Genomic DNA, 22720 nt, shown 5'->3' with positions numbered 1-22720 from the left:
CAAGAGGGTTGCCGGTTCGATCCCGGGTGTGGGAGCCCTTCTGTGCAGAGTTTGCATGTAAACTCTGAGTTTGCATGTTTGCATGCATGGTTCTCTCCGGGCACTCCGGCTTCCTCCCACAGTCCAAAGACATGCAGACATGCACATGCAAATTGATAACTCTAAACTGTCCGTACGCGTGAATGGTTGTTGTTGATGCTGTCCAGGGTGTACCCTGCCTCTCGCCCGATGTCAGCTGGGATAGGCTCTAGCCCCCCCGCGACCCTCAAGAGGATGAAGCGGTTAGAAGATGAATGAATGAATGAATGAGTTTTGCCTTTTGGAGCTCTCCCAAGCTATTGCACCTCTCCAAAGTGAATTTGCTTTATAAGAGCACCCTTATTTACATATTCAGCAGGCACACATGCACATGCGATATATTTGCACATCAGCACAATGGAAGTATGGAAGTAATAAACTTATTCAATCACTCCAAAACAAGTCAACAATGATAGGCAACACAGGTGACTATAGGCAATTAATGCTGTGCACTTTGAAACCTCACAAGCTAAAAAGCTTATTTTGTTACTATGACAACCAGCTAATGTCAGCTGTTGTGGCATTAGCTGTGCTGTAACTGCTTATTTAACAGGGTTTTTATTCATCATTCTGATGTTAATTGCTATTTTTTTCTTTTTTTGATACATTTGTAATATGAATATACAGTTTAAGTAAACACTGCATTTTTTAATTATAGTGTATAATGTACAAAAAATACAGTAAGTGGACACTGTGTACCACAATACACCATAATATAGTCTATGTGTGTGTTCTAATTTTGAGTTTCTAGGGCTGTCGCAGTGATGGAATTTCCCCTGCGGTGATAAGGGCTGGCTCAACCCTGCCATGGGAAGAATTACCATTTTTTGTTATTTTTGCAAATGACTTCATTTATCTTATTTATAGTGCTTTGTCAGTAAGCCCCATTGTTAGGCTATTATTAGGTATATTTTTGCCTTTTAATTCAAAAAGATGAAATAGTTTAAGGCAAATTAAATACTTGTTCATTGTTAAATGCAGAACACAGAAGGGCAATGAGGGTCGCAGTGTTTTTTCAGCTCAGACACTTTGGTTGCATCTGGTTGCTATGATACAGAATATTTGCATAAGTATAAATGTAGAAGGTGGAGTACCTCCTTGCTCTGGGCCTTGCTCTGGATGAAGTGTGGGCTGAGGCAGTGATGTGACCGTTGGTCTTTGTGGTAGGCTATTTGTTCCACCCCTCTTCACTGAGATTGGATGGCTGGATAAAAAGTGACACTGACCAACAGCTGCAGTGTTTTACCCAAAATTAAATATTTTTCGACTCTCTGTGACCTGAAAAAAAGACGACTTTGTGCAGCACAGAACAAAGTGCCTCGTCACAGTGCTGATATTTGTATCAGAGTGCTTCTAAGAAAAAAGTAAAAAAGCATGAACGTAGCACTTGTAACGAATGCTTGCCATCCCCTATGGTTGGCTTGTCAGTAGCGCAATGTTGTGGTTGTCGCGACAGCCATACATGACTCTGCAAAAATATTTATAATATGAACTGATAATACTTAAAAAAATTAAAGCAAACAAACAAAATGTTTCAGCAATAAGAGTATGAGTGCTGAGGCTGGAGAAAAATGATAATCCAACTTAACTTAAAAGTTAGCCAGATATACGTTGTTTAGTTCAGTGAGCAGCTGCTAAGTTGTTAAGAGGCGATACAACCTAGTAGCAGCTAGTTAGATGCCAGTTAGAGTGATTTCCAGTAAAACTGTCCTGTAAAGCAGTCGCATGCCACACTGCCTGATCATTACAGTTTTTTGCTGAACTGATAGCAGCCTCATTCAAACCAGGATCAGCACTGGTCCTGATAAATATAGAACTGAAATTCTGTTGGGCAGTGGCTGAAGTGGATATCTGCACCATGTTTTGTATTGCTTCAACTTTAAACGGAGAAAATACCATATGACTTGTTTAATACACACGTATAAAACTGAACAACTGGTCATTCAATGCACTGTTTCTATTGAAAAGAAGTATTTGCACCCTTTTTACTGCAAATAACATTGCAAAGACTTGAGATTCAAATTGAACTTATAAAAAGCTCTTCTAGATAGTCCCTCCGTCTTGTATACATTATGTATATTTTTTTTCTGATATACAAGTTATCACTTATTAAAAGCAGATTTCCTGTTTAGTTTTACTCCTTTAGTTTCACAGTTACATTCTGTTGCGGTACAGAAATGGTCAGATGGTCTACCCACCATTTTTCTTGCAGATATCCATCACTACTTTTCTGCTGCTGAGAGCCAATTTCCCCCCACAGAGATCATTATGGTTTATATGATCTTATCTTTATCGGTAATGAACAGACAACAAAAGTACCCGCAGTGTAAAGGGCGTGCTCAGGGAGCAGCTGCACACAGGTTACTGCCTCCAACCCTCTAAATATTTAAAGGCGTTGTAGGCGGCTGGCAATTGTACCTCACTTCTGAAAATCACATTTCAGGTGACTGTGTTGTTTCTAATTTAATAAGCAGCCGTCATCTCTCCCCTGGAACAAGAGATACAGAGGAAAGTGTTCCTTAATAACATTATCTGCACACACAAGTCCATTAGCAAAACTCTGAGAAAGCCTGGAGGTGGAAGGAAGAGATGAGTCGCTGCAACATGTTGACATTTGTGCAGATACAGAGGACACTGTATGCTGTAAAGTCACATAATTGTTCTCTTTATACTCTTATTCTCAGCCCATTTGCACGTAAATTACACATTTCATACCGCACACATTGGCTGTCTACTAATTTGCAGATCTAAGACATCCAAACACTTGGTTTAGAGGAAGAAACAGTAGCTCAACGATGACTGGACAGATTGCCATGAAATTGTGTGTAGACATTTGTATTTTTTTTAAAAAAAAAGATGGATGTAGAATTTAATGGGCAGATGTCCATGAAATTTACAGAGCGTATTCATGCACGTTTGAGGATAAATCTTTTCCAATTTGGATATTTTTAAATCTTTTATTTAGTAGCACTTTCAAGCCAAAATATCAGCTTTGTACAAACAATGTTTTATGATCTAACAAGCAGGCTGAGCACATTCCAGTGCTGGATGTATTCTAGGTGACCTGCCAGGGAAGATCTGAAAGTACACCCCTCCCTTTTTAAGGTTCATGTGAAGTAAAAAACAAACAAACTGTACAAGTCGTCCTACTTGAATCTATGTGGAACAGTTCCTACAAAATAATAATATCATAATAACAATAAACTTCATTTCTACAGTGCTTTTCTAAGCCAGAGTTACAAAGTGCTTCACAATACAATACAATGCAATACCATTCAATATAAGAAAAACAAAAAACAAAAAAGTAAAAGAACATCATACATGCAAAAAATGCAATAAATACATATCTACAATGTTATATAAATGCCAGTCTGTACAGGGGGCTTTTCAAACTAAGGAACTGACTCAGCTGATTTGATGTTTAGGGGTAGTTTGTTCCACAGCTGTGGGGCTCACATCTTGAAAGCACGATCTCGTTTGTTTTAAGCCTGGACTGTGGATGTCACAGTTATGTATTCCTGGTCACTTGGTCTTTACTGCATAGCCAGTCACCAAGCCTCAGTCAGTAATTTTAAATTCACTATGTTGTCCCATGCCTCCCTGCCACTCCTACCTGCCAACCCATCACATATCGACACATTTCCTGCTCCTGCCTGTCCACCATGGCCACTTCATTAAGGCAACTCAGTTCACTTGTTCCTGATTACACACAGCCAGTTTATATACCCCAGCCTTACAGACACTCATTGCCAGATCGCTCTTTGTCACTCATGCAAAACTCTCCATTACTTTATTCCGGACTGATTTCCCATTGTCGACCCTGCCTGCCTCTGACCTGCCTGCTTCGTTTGATCCCCAGTAAATGCATCAGCCTTCTCTCCCTTACCATGAGACCTGCTTCCACGTCCCTGGTTCCTGTTTGCCTGTGGCTTGGCATTTCCATCTGACAACAGTGCTTCAGTATGGGTATTCCAGTCTACTTATCTGTGGTTTTTCTGCGGTCCAGAGACTTTCACCGTATTCCCACACTTGCCATTGTGTGTGCATCCTGTGTGTACTTATCTGCTGGCTTCTCAACCCTTGGCCTGGCCTCGACCTGCCTTCTTTCTGTCCCCCTGCTTAGACTGAGTACTTAGCAGGTTACAGATCTTCTGCCTCCGCAACTAAATCTCCAGCTCCTACACCATTGCCTATTGTTGAACTGAACTGTATGAGTTGTTGGGCTAAGGCCACCACTCACCTGCCTCTCGGCCTGGCTCAGCCTGCCAAACCAGAAGGGTTGCCAAGGACTTTGTGGAGAGACTTTGTTGGAGTGTTAAACTGTACTGTATGCTGTTTACTAGCCTTGTTCTGTACCTGCTGAATAATAACTGGAAACGTCATTACCAACGGTTCCTGGTCTCTGTTGTGCTACTAGTGGGTCCAATACCTCCTGTTACAAAATAGCTTTTAATAACAATTGATTTTCTGATCTGAGGGGTCTTGGAGCAAAATAAAGGGTTAAGAATTCTGTAATATAAAGCATGGTAGGTCAATTACCATGAGCTATTGTGTGTCAAAATCACTCCAACTGTGATACAGTGATACACAACTTAAAACAAATGTGGACAAGGGGTGTAAAGTAGGGTGACCAATGCCCTCCTTCCTATTTCCTTTCTCCTACTTATGAGGGTGACACCCATTTTCAAACTTAATAGTGATCTCAAAGACACCAACTTATTGTCGTAGAACGGTTCATATGATGTCTTACGTAAAATGCATGCACAATAGTTCGTATGATATCCTATGAATGTGTGTCCCACAAATGACATTAAGTCCTTAAGGTACAGTTAACATAATTAACATAAAGTAACTGAAGTTAGATTTAGGCAATACAAGTTACTGAGGTTAGGTTTAGGAAAAGAAACATGGCAAGGACACACCTTAAAATGACTCAAAGTTCACACGGATCCAAACATGCAACTTCAGGGAAAAGTCCAGGCAAATGTCCATTTTTTGTGAGCCATCCACCGCCTCATCCTGCCCCCTTCCAAGTGCTTGCGACTCCTTCCTTGTTTACTGCCGTCAGCACATTAGTCACGTGATTGCAGCCTACATGGGATATGAATTTGGGTGCATTGCTTTTTGTTGGAAAACATATCAAAAATGTGTGACAACAGCTTGAATACACACCTGTAAGATTTTGTGACAGCATCTTGCATGGTTGTGATCACGTTGACAAAATCTGTCTGCAGACAGCCATGTAAACAGCTGGCAAATACTCAAAACCACTTTTATGGTGGTCTCTGCTGCTATTGGTGTCACCAGGTCCACATTTAACCATTAAGACACACAGAGACTCACAAGGTGAACACAATACCAGCCATTGGGATGGTGTTGCAGCTGGTAATGAACATGGTACCCTCTGTGGGTCATGTGTCATATTACACACTGTACATCAAAAATTGCAGACAACAGATGAAATGCATGTATTCCTGTTGCTGATTGTTACATGTGTTCAATTGAAAAAGAGCAGCATACCTACTACAAGCAGTTGATGTTATTACTAAGAATCAGTCATAGACCTATCAAAGTGAAAGTGAAAAAGTGTGAATCTCCATTAACAAGCCATGAAAATTGCTTGACAGCCTGACAGAGGGGCAGCCTAAATAGTGTTGTAGCACTCGATTGGTCTTAAGACCACTTTTTGAAGGTCTCAGTCTCATTTTAACTCGACCACATTTTTAAGCTAATTAAAATCCTAAGATCTTTCCAATCAAGACCACGACTGCAGGAATATCACTAAAATGCCTGTGCAAAAAGGAGTTTTCAATAAGGATAGTCAAGTTGATTTCATCTCCATAGTGTTCCCACGCATAAAATTGACCGCTACAAGCTTTTTGATTATTTTATAAAGACATTTCTCATGGTACACTCATACTCATGGTATGGCAATAAAAGAGGTGAATGAAAAGGGAATCTTCATAAGTCAATTTCAGGAGTGCATGTGGTTTGTATGTTCCACATTTTATCACATGTCTGTCCTGCAGTGTGGGACTCGCATGGTCTGGTCTTGGTCTTGACTTGGTCTTGGTTTAGGTGGTCTTGGAACACTGGATGGAAGTGCAAGTAAACTTAAACTATTGATTTGCACACAGTTTGCATGATCTACACTCCAAAGAAGATAAACCTAGTTCTCAGGAAAGGCTTTGAGCTGTGAGGCCATTTTGGCTGAATGACCACACACAGTGTTGCAGGATCACATGACACACTCGCCGAAAAATACATTTTCCAATCACGATCACTGTTAGAGGAACTGCTTCATTACTTCGAGTCATTCAGCCGTGCAGGAAGTCAGTCAACCCCCATGAAGCAAGTTTCTAGGGCTGTAGTGCACATGCTCAATGGACCCCAAAATGCTTTTGCCTGCAAAGCCTGAGCTTTGTCTTGTTCTTTCTGATAAATTGAGGAAGTACTTCTACAAATCTATTTGCTTATGGGCTCAGTGAATGTTTCATACTAATGTATTTTAACCAGTTATTTCTATTGTCCTCCCTATTTTCATTTTGCTAATAATTTCTCATACCAGCTGCCTTCCTCATGTTAAAATTACTACTCCCATCTTTTGTCCTCTCTCTTCAGCTGCCATCGAGGCCTGCCTGGGTCACCTGCTGAAGAGACGGGCAGCCGGTTTTCTCCGCAGTGACAAGATCGCTGCCCTCTTCACCAAAGTCGGCAAAGTCTATGAAACAGCTGGCGAGGTTTGCCGTAAAGTGCAAGAGCAACTCCAGCAGCAATCAGAACTCACCAGGTTGGTCACAGAGTCACCCCCCCCCAACCCCCCCCCCCCCCCTCCTTTAATTGTAATTTCTTTGAATGAATTCATCCCAACCTGTCCCTGTGCAGCAGTGCGTAAGCGTTCAGTAAATGCTTTTTAAGAGACAGCTTTGATTTCACGTTAAACTTTCAATTCATCTGTTTCTGATTGGAGTGTTCCCAGCAGGGACCACACCTGACACCACAATCAGAATTTAATTTGCGCAAATTGAGTGAATCTGCTGCCTTAATTAGAGAGGAAGAGACACTCTTCTCCATTACAGCCCACTTTGTGATGAGGATAATAAGACTCAATTATGCACCAGAACATAAACTAATTAACATCAGCTACAATAAATTTACGATCAGGGGTAGTTTTATATGGGATGGACACAATAACAGGAACACCTGGGGTCCAATAATACATCTGTAATACATCCTGTCTTTGTGACTACTTGTAGCTTTTTCACAGCAGAGATTTTGACTTGCCATAGCAGGTAGGGAACAGGTGCAAAGAATAATATTAATGATGGCTCTGCTCATTTTGTTTTTATTGTCCAAAGAAGCCATGAAGCCACTGGGGCTGAATGCAACATAACCAGGACCTTGATACTTCTACACCGACACGTAATGTATAGAGTCATAGAAGTGCCATATAAAAAAGAATATGTAAAAGAACAAGAAAATGAATGTTGAAATATAAAGAGGAAACAAAACAAAACAAAAAACAAATTAAAAAGGATAGGTAAATAAGATAGCTGAAATATAATGAGAAATAAAAAATATATAAATGTGGAAATTTAGAGATAAATTAAAAAAAGATTAATTTTAAGCATTTCCATTTCTATTCACATGTATTTGTTGATTTATTTATGTATTTAATTATATTTTAAAAAATATATATTAATTTATTCATCTCACATAAATTACTTATTTTCTCACTATTCACTACATTTTCTATTTTTTAACCTATTTTTATATTTTATAAAAAAGACATAAATGAACAAATACATGAGAAAATAAATGAAAAAAGTGTAAAAACATTTTTTTTAAATTTTTTGTTATTTGTCTATATTCCACATTTTTTATTGACTTCCCTGATCTTTTATTTATTCCTTTTTATATTTTCACGTTTATTTCTATGATTTTACAGAATCTTTTATATGACGCTCCTGTGACTCTATAGTAATGCAGCCCTTATTAATATCATCAGCAACACCTCAGCTTTTCCTGCTATGACTACTTTGTGTGTCTGCTGTGAATGAATGAGAAATAATGTTCAGTTTTAGTTTTTGGTTATATGATAACTTAAATAGATTAAGATGTTCCTCTTTATTTTAATAAGAGTTAAATCAACACCTCTGACAGTCTGCACAAAGAGCTGCTGTACTGTATTCACATGCCCTTGTAATTCAGTACACAGTGTTAAAAATTATCATAAATTACATTGTAGAATTATGTTCATGTGTGCTGCTTCAGTGGAATGACAAGCTAACAGCTGACTTTACATTTGTTGTTGTGGTAACACTACTGCACAAAGGCAGCAAACAGCCTTACCTTTATTCGTGGTTTATGTATCTATGGTGTTGAATCCAAAATGTGTCGTCACATTACTTCCCTGATGGTTTTCTGTCATGATTATCTGTTCAATACAGCTTGCCAGTTTTCTCCATTTTAGAATAACAAAGAGGACATCACTTGCTTATCAACAGAGACATGCGAGAGAGTGCATTTTAAAGTAAAAGTTAACACTGTAATGTTTGGATTTAGACAGATGACAGCCCTGTACAGATACAACAACAGCACACATTCTGTATGTTGTGAAATATTTTAGAAATGCATTGAAAACATATTGAAGGTGTCAGATTTAGGGGGCTTTAGTGGCATCTAGCAGTGAGGACTGCAGACTGCAACCAGCTGAGACTTCTCCAGTTTAGAATTCCTTTAGTGTCCATTGTTCAGGAGGTTTTTACTGGGAGCTGAATTATCTGCAGAGGTCTTTTGCTCTCCAAAACAAAGGGACCAGGTGATTTAAACCAGTGAAAACACTGAATAAAACAGAGTATTACAAATCAGTATTTTTTTTCGAAGCTCTCATGAGGAGGGGCTGCGGACTATGGTGGCTGATGCGAAAACACAAATAGTCCTGCCTAGTTTGCCTGTTCTGGGCTACTGTAGAAACATGGCAGTGCAACATGGCGATCTCCGAAAATGAGGACCCGCTCCCTATGTAGATGTAAATGACTCATTCTAAGGTGACGAAAGCACAATTTTTATAATCAGATCAAGAAAAGATATTTGCTATATCATATCTCTGCCAATATATCCTCCTAAGTCCTTAAACAAAATTCAAAGTTTCAAAATGTGAGGACTTTTTCTGACATTATCTCCCAAATGAATGCCTAAGCAGAGTTTGTTCTTCATTGTATTTGTTGTTTTGTGTGTGTTTTTTTTTGTATTGGCCACATTATTATTTCATCCATGCAGCACCAGTGACATATATATTATCCACCTATTAAGTTACATTTTTGGTGCTGTTGCTCAATTTATATTTTTCAACATGCAATAAATAGAAAATAATTTGCTCAATTTTGGGATTTTTCAGGGGCTGAAACTCCCCGGTGACCACCTATACTTTGCACACTGCTTTTACAGCAACATTTATTTTCTGCCCGTTTTAATGCAAACACATATTTATTTAGACATCATCCACTTTCTGTCATTTCTTGTACACCAGGTCATTATCTCCATGTAAAACATACAGTTACACTCCATCACTGTAACACAATCACTGGTCAGCTGAGTGTTTACTAAAACTGAGCAATCTGTGTGCACACTGTGATAAGGCTCAGGCCTGTTTCCAGGTGTGTGTGTGTGCACACAAGGGACGTTGGTGTGTATACTTGCTTACATGTTTGCATATGTATTTCTGCGTGCATGTGTGTACACATAGTATGATAAAGTGCTGTATCTGCAGGCACTTAGGCACAAGCCTCGCTGTTTGCAAGCCCATTAATTGTCCATTAGCCTGAGCCACATGGCTACCACATGTCTCTTCAGGGCTGCAGAGTGAGGTTTCCAAATGGAGAAGTGAAAGCTTTGGGCAACAAGAACACACACCGCACACATACACACACCACCGATGCACAAACAATAAAGCACAGAGAGAATGTGTAGCGAGACGTCATTGCAACATGGCTGCGTGATGTGATGTATATCGGGAGTTAAACGTGTTTGGGTACGCTGGGCGCTCAGCTCTCCGTCTTCATATCAGCTGCCATCTCTCATGCATCTGTCACATCTCATTGGCCTTTATTTCCCCAGACACACAACGTTAAAGCCTGTTATTGTGTATGGATCTGCTTTTGCACAAGTCACACCCCTCCGCCACAACAATGCATACATGCATGAACACACACGCACGCGCGCGCACACACACACACACACACACACACACACACAAACACACATGTTCCCACCCTGCCCCCTCTCCCTGTCATCCCACCTCAGGGCTCCATCTCTCATTTACCCTGGTTGCCATGGCAACATGGGTTGTGCAACTGGCGGCGCAAGAAGCATAGAGCATGATGGGAAACAAGAGACAGAAAGATAGACTATGAGCAGATATCAACAGTGGAATCAAGAGTTACTGCGGTGAAGTGAATGGTAATTACAGCGGAGCAGGACTGGATCATGTGTGTGTCTGTGTGTGTGTGTGTGTGTGTGTGTGTGTGTGTGTGAGTGTGTGCATGTGTGGGTCTGTGTGTGTGTGTGTGTGTGTGTGTGTGTGTGTGCACGCATGTGTATGTGTGCCAGGGACAGGTTTGGTGAAGAGGCTGTGTTTGAGCATGTCTTTGCCAAAGGCTGTCAGTTGACACCTGCCATGGTTCCTTGTCTCCTTGTGATGTATTTCTGTACAAATGTCCTCCTCCAACTCCTCTTTTAATCTTTTTCTTACCGTGACAGCACGGTGATGAATTAGCAACAAACCATCCTCTTTTCCTGTCTTCCTCTCTTGCTGACACACTGAGTAAAGAGCAAAACTAGCATGTCATCTGCATTCATTTCCCATCCTGCAGTGCAAGCAGCAGATCTGCGGTGGCAACAGCTCTCAAAAACATTCAAGGATAATTCCACCGAGCTCTTGTTTTCATAGTTTTAGCTATTAGTTACATGCTATTAGGGATATACCAAATTTTGAAATTCTGCTTGGGTATTGTTTAAATTATCAATTTGGCCGAAGGCTGTTTCTCTTCTTGTTCTTTATTTTGTTTTTGTTGCTAATTATTTCCCCTTTTGTGCCAGGGAAGCTTATTTTACACACAGATCGCGCTACGGGGCTCTACGAAATCCCTTCTTTATGCCTCCTTTACATTTTTACACAGAACCAAACAACGGCGGCATCATGCTGCTACAGTGTGTGATTTTAAGACCAGTTCAGACCAAAGATTTGCAACGAAACCGTTGTAGAATGTTGCAAAGAAAATTTGCAGCAAGGTGAACTGGCTGGTCTGAACTCAACTCAAGCAGCTGGTTTTAGAGCATAAGGCTAGTCACCTTCTCTACAGTCAGTGAGCTTGTAGTGGAGTCTGTGGGTCACTGCAGATGGCATTTTAGCTTGCTGTGGCAGGTGCTCTGTCCCCACAGAGCCCTGTGTTTCGGTGGCGGTAAGTTGATTCGGCTGCTGGCTGTATGTGTGATTTAAGGTTACCTTTCCTATAGAACAGGTCTATACCTTGTCCTTAAACAAACTAAATAGCCTTATGTTATTTATCTTAATTACATGACGGCATGTCATTTCTGTCTCTACATGGTCGCGCATTTCCAATTCTCCTCACACACACACACACACACACACACAGGTGGATGCACACACAGGTGAGCACACTCCCACCACCAAAACTTTTTAAAACTGACAATGCACTTCACAAAGCCAGTATACAGGTGTGTGGAGATGTGAATGTAAACACAGCTGAGTTTCTCTCTCAGGCTTCCTTTTTTCATTCTTTTTACCCGAACACTTGGTATGAACTAGTTCTTTTCAAGCATCCTGGACTCTTTACAACTCACCCACACTGTCTCCCATACACCATCATCTATGTTGAAACACCTCCAGTATTTTTGTTTATAGCACTCAAACACACACACAAAACAGATATCGTTTCTTTCAAGAACTGTAGATCATGGCTGTTAAAACCTTGTTGGTCCCTCCATATGAAGAGATGTTAAATCAAATTCAGAGACCTAAAAAAAAATCACCCTTCCTTTTCACATTCATATTCATTTGTCAGCTCCAGATGCAGTCTGGTTGTAATCACTGTAATCAGTTCAGTTAGCTACATGTTGACATTTGTTGACATTTTACATTTTTGTAAAGAGCGATAACAGAGCACAGTGGGGAGAAGGAGAGACAAAACACTGCAGGAAGAAATGTTTCCATAGAGGAGATTTACACATTTGATCAAGCCTTCTGTTATTACAAAGAGATTATACACTCATGTGAACAGATCCTCAGAGGCAAAACATCATCATAGAATGCATAATTAATTTTATTGTGCTGGTTTCTTAATAATGTATCAATGGTGTAATGTGACATTGACATTTAACGTTAAAAAAATATACATCAAAGGTCCAAAATCAAAATACTCATTCAGAGAAACCTGACCATGAAAGTTGCTTCTTCCTTATTTCCTTATTTCCCAGCTTTATCCTTTATGTTGGAGTCATCAAAAATATAATATGTAACTCTTTTTTTGCATTAAAATATCTTTTAACAACTGGAGCAGTGTGATATGGATTGTTGAGTTGTATACTTACATTATCCAAAAGTTTTCAATACTGTTCAGACCCAGGGAAATCTGTAATTATAATTAAGGACATGGTCTATGTCATTTGCATGCATCACAATTGTGGTTTTCTGCAAGAAGCTGTCAAAAATGGACTTTTTATCCAGCTTTAAGCCACATTTTAACAATTCACTTTTTTGGTCTAGGTCATTTTTTAACAATATATTTTAACTGGATGAAGAATTTTAAGGCATGGGATGTCTGAAGCTAATGTTAGCGGCAGCTTGGCTCCAGCCCCTGCCATGCCGAACAGAGTCAAAGAAAAACCTATTTTCAACATGAAACAACTTTATTCAATGCTTTTAGTGGTTTAAATCACTGAGTCCATTTGTTTTGGAAAGGAAGAGACCTCTGAGGGTAATTCGGTTCCTGGTTAAAACCTCCCTAACGTCTGGATCTTAAGTTCTCAGAGAAAAAAGGTGAGCACACATTCGCAGGAGCAGGGCTAGTAGCCCCTCTGTGAAGAGCCAAACAGCATCTAAGAAACACTGATGTTTATATGAAATTGCTTTACTCAGGGTTGTTACCGCTTGAAATGACCTGGTCTGTTTATTCTGGAGAGGAAGAGACCTCTGTAGATAATTCGGTCCCAGTAAAAATTCCCTGAACAATGAACATTGAGATAGTATAACAGGGAGAAACTACTACGTACTATTGTACGTTTTATCTTTTCATTGAGCTCAGTGAGCTAAAAGTATTAGCAATTCTTTTGCATCTAATGGCAGGCAGTGATTTTACAATCTCACATTTATGAATATTGACAGGATTTGCTTGCTGTAGCATCATAGTTAAGGTGTGAGTATACTTTAGGGTATAATGATAATTAGTATGATGACTCATTTGTTGTAAAGGTTGAAATGGCACACTAAACTTTCCGTACTTCCTAGTGGTAGAAATCCCTGGTGCCCCTTTTCTTCAGAATGGTGGTTCTGCCCAAGTTAACTACTTCTGAGCCACAAAGGAAGAAAACAGACACAGGAATAAGGATAGACCGATATATCGGCCGGCCGATATATATCGGGCCGATATTTGAGTTTTTTACTTGTATCGGCATCGGCCGATACGCGCGTGGGTTCGCGGATTTATTTTTCCTAGCATGATTTACAGACAGGTATCCTCGGGCAGCTCTGTGTTGCCGGAAGACCCTGCAGCGCACATGCAGCGAATCCTACTGTGTACAGTAGTTGTTGTTTTATTTATGCTTCAGCTTAAATATTTGTTTATTTTATAAAGACATTACTGGAAGATTTAAGAGCACTGAACTCTTTTTTTTATTTGAATGTATGACAATAATAATAATAATAATAATAATAATAATAATATTCTACCTGTTCTACCTCAACTTTCCATCTTGTTTTAGTATTTTTTACTGCTCAATAAATGTTTCTTATTTTAAACTTGAGACCTGTGATATTTGTTATCATTGTGTCATTTTTTTTATGTAAATTGAGGGAGCAAAAGCAGTATCGGCCCCAAATATCGGCTCAAGAAAATCGGCAGTCCATAATCGGTCATCAGCTAAGGGTGATGGAAAAAAAATCGGTATCGGCATCGGCCCTAAAAAATCCATATCGGTCTATCCCTACACAGGAAGGAAAAAGTCTCCTTGATACCAATGCAATTATAGCAAAGTCAATGTGCACAAACAGGGCTGCTCTGCTCCAGAATGACCATATTGGCGTGTAGAAAAAGACCACCAACCCATTGTGTTCTATACCTATACCTATATTGGCTGCAGAATAGAAAGATTAATAAATGAACAAATACATGCACAAACAGTAACATTTTGAGTAATATAGTCTCAAGCGACATTTCTGGGTTCAAGCCCGTTTTTCAGCCAACAGAAGAAAGTAGCTAAATTGCCAAAAATCAAAGCCACAAGCAACAACGAGGGGTGTGGGGCTTAGCAAAACTGAGTCAGGTCACTTCAGTCACACACTTGTTTAATCATGACACTCACCATTTCTCCCCCCTTAAATGGATATGAATGAAGCTTGGTGAGTTTGTTTAGGACTTATTGCAGGATGCCTCCACTGAGTTTTATCAGGATTGCTCTCTCACTACTTGAGTTCTAGCCTTTTTCCTGCAAGCCCCGCCCTTTATGAAGACTTTTTGATTTATATTTTTTGACTGATGTTGCTACTTTATAATACAGTTGTGTAGCTCCATGCCGCAATAGTTTTTACCAAATTTGTTATTGATACAGTCAAAATTCAAAATGTACATGTCACATTACTGTTTTTCATATTATGCAGTTTAGCAATTAATCCATCATGGTGAACCTATATGGTTGAAAAGGGTTTTTTGTAGAGCACATTGAGCTGGATATGTGTCCCAAATCAACCCACTCCTAAGTCATCACATATGATTGTTTGGTCAGTGGACTTGTACGTACATCCACTCAGGACGCGCTAGGTATCCTGGGTGCATCTGCTGTTGAAATTCTGGGACGTCGTGTCAATTTATGTCTGTTATGTACATGCATTGTGTCTTTCCAAAATATACTTCCATTTTCACAGGAAATATAGTTTCTGCTCGTTACATGCGTACAGTGTTTTTCAAAATAAATGTACAACATTGTTAAACAGCTCGTATTTACATTTATTTCACTGTACAACAAAAGCACGTGATTAGGTTTAGCAAAAAACATGGTTTGGCTCAACATTCCTACAGGAAGTCAACAACAGCCTCCTCGGTGAAAGTCTGCTGTTGTGAGACCCCTCCTGCTCAGCCTATACGGACTTTCCCAGTCCTTAAATTACATTGTTATCTGGTGGTGTTTCAAACTGGCACTGTCCTGTAGCATTTGAACTGACACTGCTCGACAGAGTATCATACTGCCGCAAAAGGACATTTTTGTCAGTGTCTGATGTGGAAATTAATGACCAGGCCACCATATTTGACAACTCTGAAAAGAGAACAGGTTGCCCAGATTTTGAAGTCAGTTGGACTTAGGGTTTGAGGGGCGTGACCTTACCAAAATTGTATTTTTGGGTGTTAATTTCAGCACCACCTTGGGGCTAATTGAGGTCACATTTCTGAGGAAGCATTTGTGCATTTGTGTGGAATGAGCTAGATTCATGAAATTTTGCCCAATTTTTGGGCCATCCTCTAACCCTAACCCTTGGCCCAATTTTTGGGCAAAATTTCATGAATCTAGCTCATTCCAGCCTACAGCAATCGTGGTGGAAGACGACAAATGATAATTATAATATTCATCATAATCATTATCATAATCAGAATTATTATCGTCATTAAACCAGAAAATACTTTTTTTAGATGAGAAGTCAAGGGTCATTCAAATCAAACACTCACCAGGTCAACTAACAGACTGATAGTATCATCCTTTGGCCCTGTCAGTAGTGTGGAAAAGACTGTGTATAGAAATTAAATACAGTACCATTCACAACAAATGTAAGTTGTACCTCGTTGAAACTTTAATAGAATTTATACATAAATTATACAGGAGAGATGCTCGTGTCTCATGTCAATAGAACACTGCAAGACACTGCAGCTTTTAATAGGAAAAGGAAGAGCCTGTCTGTTTTGCATTCTGTCTTATCTCTGACATCATCCTGATGCCCCCCCATCCCCTGGAGTACTGTCTCTCTCTCACACACACACACACACACACACACACACACACGCTTTCTCAAAATGGTAGGGGACTGCAAAAATCGTGACTTAGCACACACACCCACACACACACACACACACACACACACACACACACACACACACACACACACATACACACACACACACAAATGCTGGGGGAATGCTAACATCGTGACTGTGGCAGCCGAGCCCCCCTCGGCAGACACACACATTCATTAGCTTGTTGAAGTGGGTGTGTGAATGGTTTTGTCTGATTGCTGTAGAAGTGCTAGGGATCAAACTCAGTCTGGGATGAAAGTGCTCCTCTCTTTAGGCTGGCATCAGGCATCTCTCTGCCTCCATATTCACGAAACACTTCAGCAGGCTGATTTCCAACTTAAATTGGCACCTTGTGTCGGACATGGTACAGCTTTATTGGAAACCAAACCAGTGTTCAGCTGTTAGAAGTAATGGTGAGCTGTAATGAACTGCAGTCTCTAACAACTCATTATGCTGCTTAATGCTGCTTCCTGATGGTCAAAGACTATTTATTAGTGTACATAAATTATTTTTGCATATATCTCTTGTTTGATTGTTATACTCTCAATTCCTGTCTTGTTTGCTTACATTAGACCACAATTAACATCTTACATTACACATTATCAGTTAATGAGGTCTTCATTAAGCTGATAGGACATTAGCAACATTAATCAATCATTTGTTTTCTACATAATATGGACCATAGACTGTATGTAATAATGGATATAGCCACTGTAACATCAAGCCCTGGTGCGTGGACTCTCATTTTAAAGCCTCGGCACTCCTTCCACACTGTGCTACTCACAGAGCAGGAACCTGCAGGACCTCCGCTAGCCAAGCTGGCTACTTCCAGTATAGCACTCTGTTAACTTGAATGAGGCAAAAGAATTCAGTCGTGTGGGTCTTCTAGACTTTCCAAATGTTATCAGACCAAATGGATGAAAACCTAATAGTGAAACAATTTCAAAACATTTCAAAAATGTACCCAGTAGTTTCTAGACTTCTCTTTTGCCATGTAAGGCAGTGGGAAAAAGTCTTTTTGGGCCGCGGGGCATTAAGTGACTGTTTTGCCACTATGAAAATTGTCTTCAGTGCCCAGCACACTTGAGTGCTGAGCTTGGTGTTTTGGTCGTCGCTCTCTTGGATTTTTGGAGCCAGCAGTGACCACATTTGGCAGAGGCGGTGTAGATAACTGTAAAGCTAGTTTCTAACTTGGTAAGCACTGTCATAATGCTAATTTTTTAGCGAAAAAATTCTTAAAACCATAAAAACAAAATATAATTATCAGAAAAAAGGAATATCTGACTCATCAGAGGGTCTTTTAGCAGCCAGACATTGAGCAAGACTTTTTTAGCTGACTTAACAACAAGCTAACATAACAATTAACAGCTTGCTTACAGCTACGGCTGTACTCTGAATCTAGGGTTACGCCTTGGTTATGTTACCTTACCAACATTGTTCACTTGGCAGCAACTTGTCAACGGATGGCACCCACCTGTCACTCAAAGTAGCCACGCCCTTAATTATGTGGAACTTTAAGCCTTAATAAAATTTAAATGGGTGAGTTATATAAACATTTACCCTGCAAACAGTTGTCATGAATGGGGAAATTTGCTATCAAGACCAAAACAATTTTTTTGTACCAGGCTGTAAACATGTTTATTTCTGCTGCTGCAAAGTTGGGCATTTCAACCTGGGGGACTATGGGGATTGATTTGCTTTAGAGTCAGCCTAGGTTGAACTGCAGTTTTTGGCTTCATTTCAACCCCAGAGGTGGCCACCTGATAGAGACATGACCCCCTCTCTGTAGATGTGCTTGTTTATTGACCTGTGCTTTGTGCCCTGCAGGAGAACCCAGAGTGTGGGCCATGAACCTCTGAGGAGACAGGGCTCGTCCACCACCAGCCGCCCCCCTCAGCCCCTCTCTGCCCAGGCCATTAAACACATCTGGGTCCGAACGGCGCTCTTCGAGAAAGTTCTGGACAAGATAGTTCAGTACATTGTGGACAACTCCAGGTGATATGTTTTATTCTTCACTCTCCAGCATTGCACAGCAGTGACTCACAGCACCCCACACCAGGCTTTGTTGTAGCTGAATGATGAACAGTCCCCTGCATTACCTATTTAGTGTTCCATTCTTCTCCGGTGCTCTCCCTCTGGGTGCTTTGTTCTGTGCTCTGTCTGGCTAACAACCACTGTGTGCTTCAACAAGCTGAGCACAGTCGGTGCGTCAGCCAGACCGAAATGATGCACCACCACTTCACTGATCAAAGCCTCGAACATGAAGTGCACTGATGGGGTTCACAGACATGACAACCTGAATCACACTTAATGGACAAAAACTCACCTTAAAACTCGGACAGCGTTGCTTGATTTAGGTTTGTTGTTTCTGTTGACAACTGGACATCATGTTCAGACAACTGCGGTGTGGGTCATCTAATGTAATGAAGCATCAGTGGTAAATGTCAAGTTCTTTGTCAGTCCCTCAAAAATAAAGAGCAAGTGTTCAACAGTCCCACAGCAGGAAATCTAACAGATACTCATTTCTCAACAAACAACCTCAGTAGACCTGTAGCCGGAACTGTGAGGCAAGTTTAACTAATGCCTAATCGCTAACTAATGCACTAAAACACTTTAAAAAGACTTTGAAAATACTTTTAAAAAAGTGTCTGACAGCCTCTCAAATCTAAAAACAAGTGAGTTTTTACTCTATACGTTCTTGCAGGGTCACCATTTGCAAGACTCTAATAAGATTCCGTTTGAGGTTATTTCCCATCCTGATTGAAAATATTACAATAAACTCTCTTTAGGAAATCTGATATATTAATGACATGTCCGCAAAAACTCACAACTCAAGAAACACAAAGTGTCATATGTCGACAGTAGTCTTGTCGATTCTGCATCTAATTAATATTTTAAAGATAGCAAGCTTTACATTTTGGATTCTGTTGCCTCAACTTGCCATCAGCCTCCGTCGGTTAGCTGTGCTATTTTAGTGGGAGGCGACTGTAGGAATGAGAGGCGGGCCGTTTCAAAAATTACGATTTCTAATTAGTGCTGGTTGGCTGATCAGATACATGCTGAATTTAACACAGATGCTTGTTCACAACTCCGCCAGTTTCGCCTCCTTTTCCGCAGTCCAAGAGAACTGGTTTTAAAACAGAGCTTCTAACAAACACAGAGATCATTTACAACACTAAACACATGATTTTAGCAGGATTTTAACTTATGCAAAGTTTATTTTAGTCTGCAGTGATAGTGTCACTATTTTACACTGATTTCATCACTGCAGCTCAAAACCCCCCCGAGACACCTGTGTGATGAGCACTAGGATAAAAAAATAAAATTTTATTAGAAAAATAATCCACACACTGTTAATTGTCTCAGGTTATTATAAATGCCACATTTCGGTCTTATAGAAGTCATTAGTCATTAACTGTATAATCATGTGTTATCTAAACGGTGAGGTCCAGTGTCCAGTCAAGTGTTGCTGTATGTGCTTTCCTCTGGTTTGACCAATGTTGTTTTTATACCCAAATTCAAAATTAATCAGTCAGTACTGAACATCTATTTTTGAGAGGTGAATTATACCAGTTTCAAGCTATAAAAAGAAGCAAATTCTGCCCCCTTTACTTTGGAGATTACTGAACAGCTTTCTTGGAAATGAAGTACGTATACATGTTGGGGGTAATTATTTTTTTTTCCCTCACACACACACACACACACACACACACACACGCATGCACATAGCACCACACAGATGGCAGTGATGGGCTGACACATGATGGGTGCCTTGCTCCAGGGTACCTCTGCAGCAACTAGTCCGCTGGAGTTGAACCAGCCGCCTTCCGGTTCCTAAAGCCAAGTTCTGACTGCTTCCCCACAACGCTTCTGATAATGTGCTCCTTTGATTCACTTTTTTCCTGTGTTTTTATCTCTGCAGTAAATACTATGAGAGGGAAGCTCTGATGCATGACTCAGTCTTCGGGCCCATCTTGGCAGCCCTACTGGGTGAGTATACACACTATGCTTTAACTGCCAAAATTACCAGAGGCCAGTAACAAAAAGTACGAAACCAGAACAAATGCTCCCATATTCATGCAAAATCTACTATTAGGTAAACAAATTATACAGTCGTTCCAGGAAATGGAATCATAAAAATGACCACAAATTCAGCCTCAGAGCTATTTTGTAAGAGCAGACGATTTAGTGCCACCTCCACTGACAGTGTGGCAGCAGGAGCTGAAGGCAAACAGCAGGCAGAGGAACCAGACACTGCGGTTAATAGGCAGAGAAACAGAGACACACATGCAGTGTGGCAGGACCAGAAAACTAAGAGCTTAGCTGACTAAACCAGAGAAGACAACATGAACAGTGAGACAAAATAAACACTGGATCTTCACTGACTGAAGAGGTAACGAGGCCAAATAGCAGCTAACAAGGTCTGATGAGGGAAACAGCAACAGGTGTGCAGAGCAGCACAACACACTGAGGACACCTGGTGGACAAGTGAGGAACAGCTGGGAGAGAAATGTACATTCCTGTGTCGAAATTTTACATTAGAAACATCTACTAATAAAGTATGTACTGTGCGCCAATGCTCAAAGCCTTTCTTTGGCTGATGAAGTATTTATGTACTCTTAAGATGTCAATCAATATGTGAGTCTGCAACCTTATACTTCCAATTTTAAAATAATGTATTTATATATGTAGTTAAATATTTGTTTTTGCACCACTTTCTACAGTCTTTTCTAACTGTGAGTAGCTCCATTTCTGTTGTTGCATCACTCTCATTGTGATACAACAACACACACAAAAATAAAACAATTTTAATCTGCAGTATACTTCATAAACTTAACTCCAAAAAACTATAGTTAAGTCATTGTTTTTCTGCTGTTAACATACACATATTCACATACACACAAGTATATTGTGTCCAGTCCGCAGGGAGGATGAAGAGGTGGAGGGAGCAGAGATAGCCAACACATGCACATGGTTAGGTTTAGGGAAAAACAACAAGGTTTGGCTTTACAATCATTTAGGAAGGGAACACCAGATTCCCAGGTGAAAGTCAGTGGTTGTTGGATCCATCCACCACCTGTCCTACCTGCCCAACTTAGACTTCTGCCACCATAACTTTTCTTGTTGTCCCACTGGTGCAGGCAACCAGCCACTGCCCAAGCGCCAGTATTCAATGACTTCGGAGTGAGACCGGGTTGGTGCATCCTATAAAGACGCTAAAGGGTGTCTTTGGTGTCAATCTCCCATGTGTCAGAATTTGATGACCTGGAAATGAGAATGAGTTGGGAATACTTTTGAATGTTGTCAGCCGGTCATTGTTGAAGTGATCTGCTGCTTTGAATCATGTAAATTCATTACATATTTGTCTGCAAATTATGATGGTCACTTAAGAACACTAGCTGTACTTAAACTAGAATTACAAAGCATTTTATTCCATCAGACTTGCAGTTTTTTTTCAAATGGTTCTGTAAACTAAAGGATACGCCTCACGATATTCTATATATATTTGTATCATCTCATGAAAAGATCCAAACCATTAATGAACTGGTCTATTAAACAAGTGTTATCTATGGATCAGAATCCTGATATATCTTATTACCCTGTGCAGCGGAGCTCCATTGTTGTCCATGAATTTTAAAACACGTCGACGAGCCACACAGCCGTTTATTTTGGTTTCATCCCACCTACACCGCCCTGCTGCCCCAAATACTCACTCTAGTGCACTTAACTAAATTAATCAGTGGGTGAAAATAGTCCCCAACAAATGCACTACTTCCTCCTGTTTGAGTAACATTTGTTAAAAACTGCCCAGATGTTTTTTGGAAATTGCTGAGCCTTTAAAAAACATAGCACTGTGTACTCATGAGCTGTTTGTAATGATTAAAGTCCTCAGTAAGAGCAAGTGGGCTCAAAGCTGAGTGCCACAGATGGTGTCAGGAAAGAAGAAGTTTTGAGTGTGTTGTTTTTTTGTCTTTTCATTGGATTTATCGACAACAAAAACAATAAAAAATAACACCAGACTTGCACTGTTTTTAAATAATGATTCATGGCCATAAGAAGCTATTTTCAGGTCTTGTACCAAGGCACAATTTTCATTACATTAAGCGTCTGAGGTCTTCTGGGAAATAAGTTTAAAGGGACAGTTCACCCCCAAATCAAAAATGCATATTTTTTCTCTTACCTGTAGTGCTGTTTATCAGTCTAGATTGTTGTGGTGTGAGTTGCCGAGTGCTGAAGATGTTGGCTGTAGAGATGTTTGTCTTTTCTCCAAAAAAAATTTTGAACTAGATGGCACTCAACTTGTGGTGCTCAAAGTGCTAAAAAATCCATTTGATAAACTCAAC

At 40.1% G+C, this 22720-nt stretch overlaps 1 protein-coding gene across 4 annotated transcripts in view; it reads left to right on the top strand.

Annotated features, from left to right (window-relative positions):
- The window catches only part of sgsm2 (small G protein signaling modulator 2), a 143642-nt gene that overhangs the window by 79457 nt on the left and 41465 nt on the right, over positions 1-22720 (top strand). For all 4 annotated transcript variants that reach the window (XR_013490938.1, XM_033630905.2, XM_033630906.2 and 1 more), the window contains exons 3-5: positions 6700-6868; positions 18204-18371; positions 20299-20366. Coding sequence is in view for 3 of the 4 variants with exons in the window: in XM_033630905.2 (XP_033486796.1) it covers positions 6700-6868; positions 18204-18371; positions 20299-20366 (405 nt within the window). In the remaining variant the exon portion in view is untranslated. The remainder of the gene's footprint in view (positions 1-6699; positions 6869-18203; positions 18372-20298; positions 20367-22720) is intronic.

This window comes from Epinephelus lanceolatus, chromosome 4 (assembly GCF_041903045.1).
Source record: "Epinephelus lanceolatus isolate andai-2023 chromosome 4, ASM4190304v1, whole genome shotgun sequence".
NCBI classification, from domain to species: domain Eukaryota; kingdom Metazoa; phylum Chordata; class Actinopteri; order Perciformes; family Serranidae; genus Epinephelus; species Epinephelus lanceolatus.
Note: the sequence above shows the minus strand (reverse complement) of the source record. Positions and strands in the feature narration are given on the sequence as shown.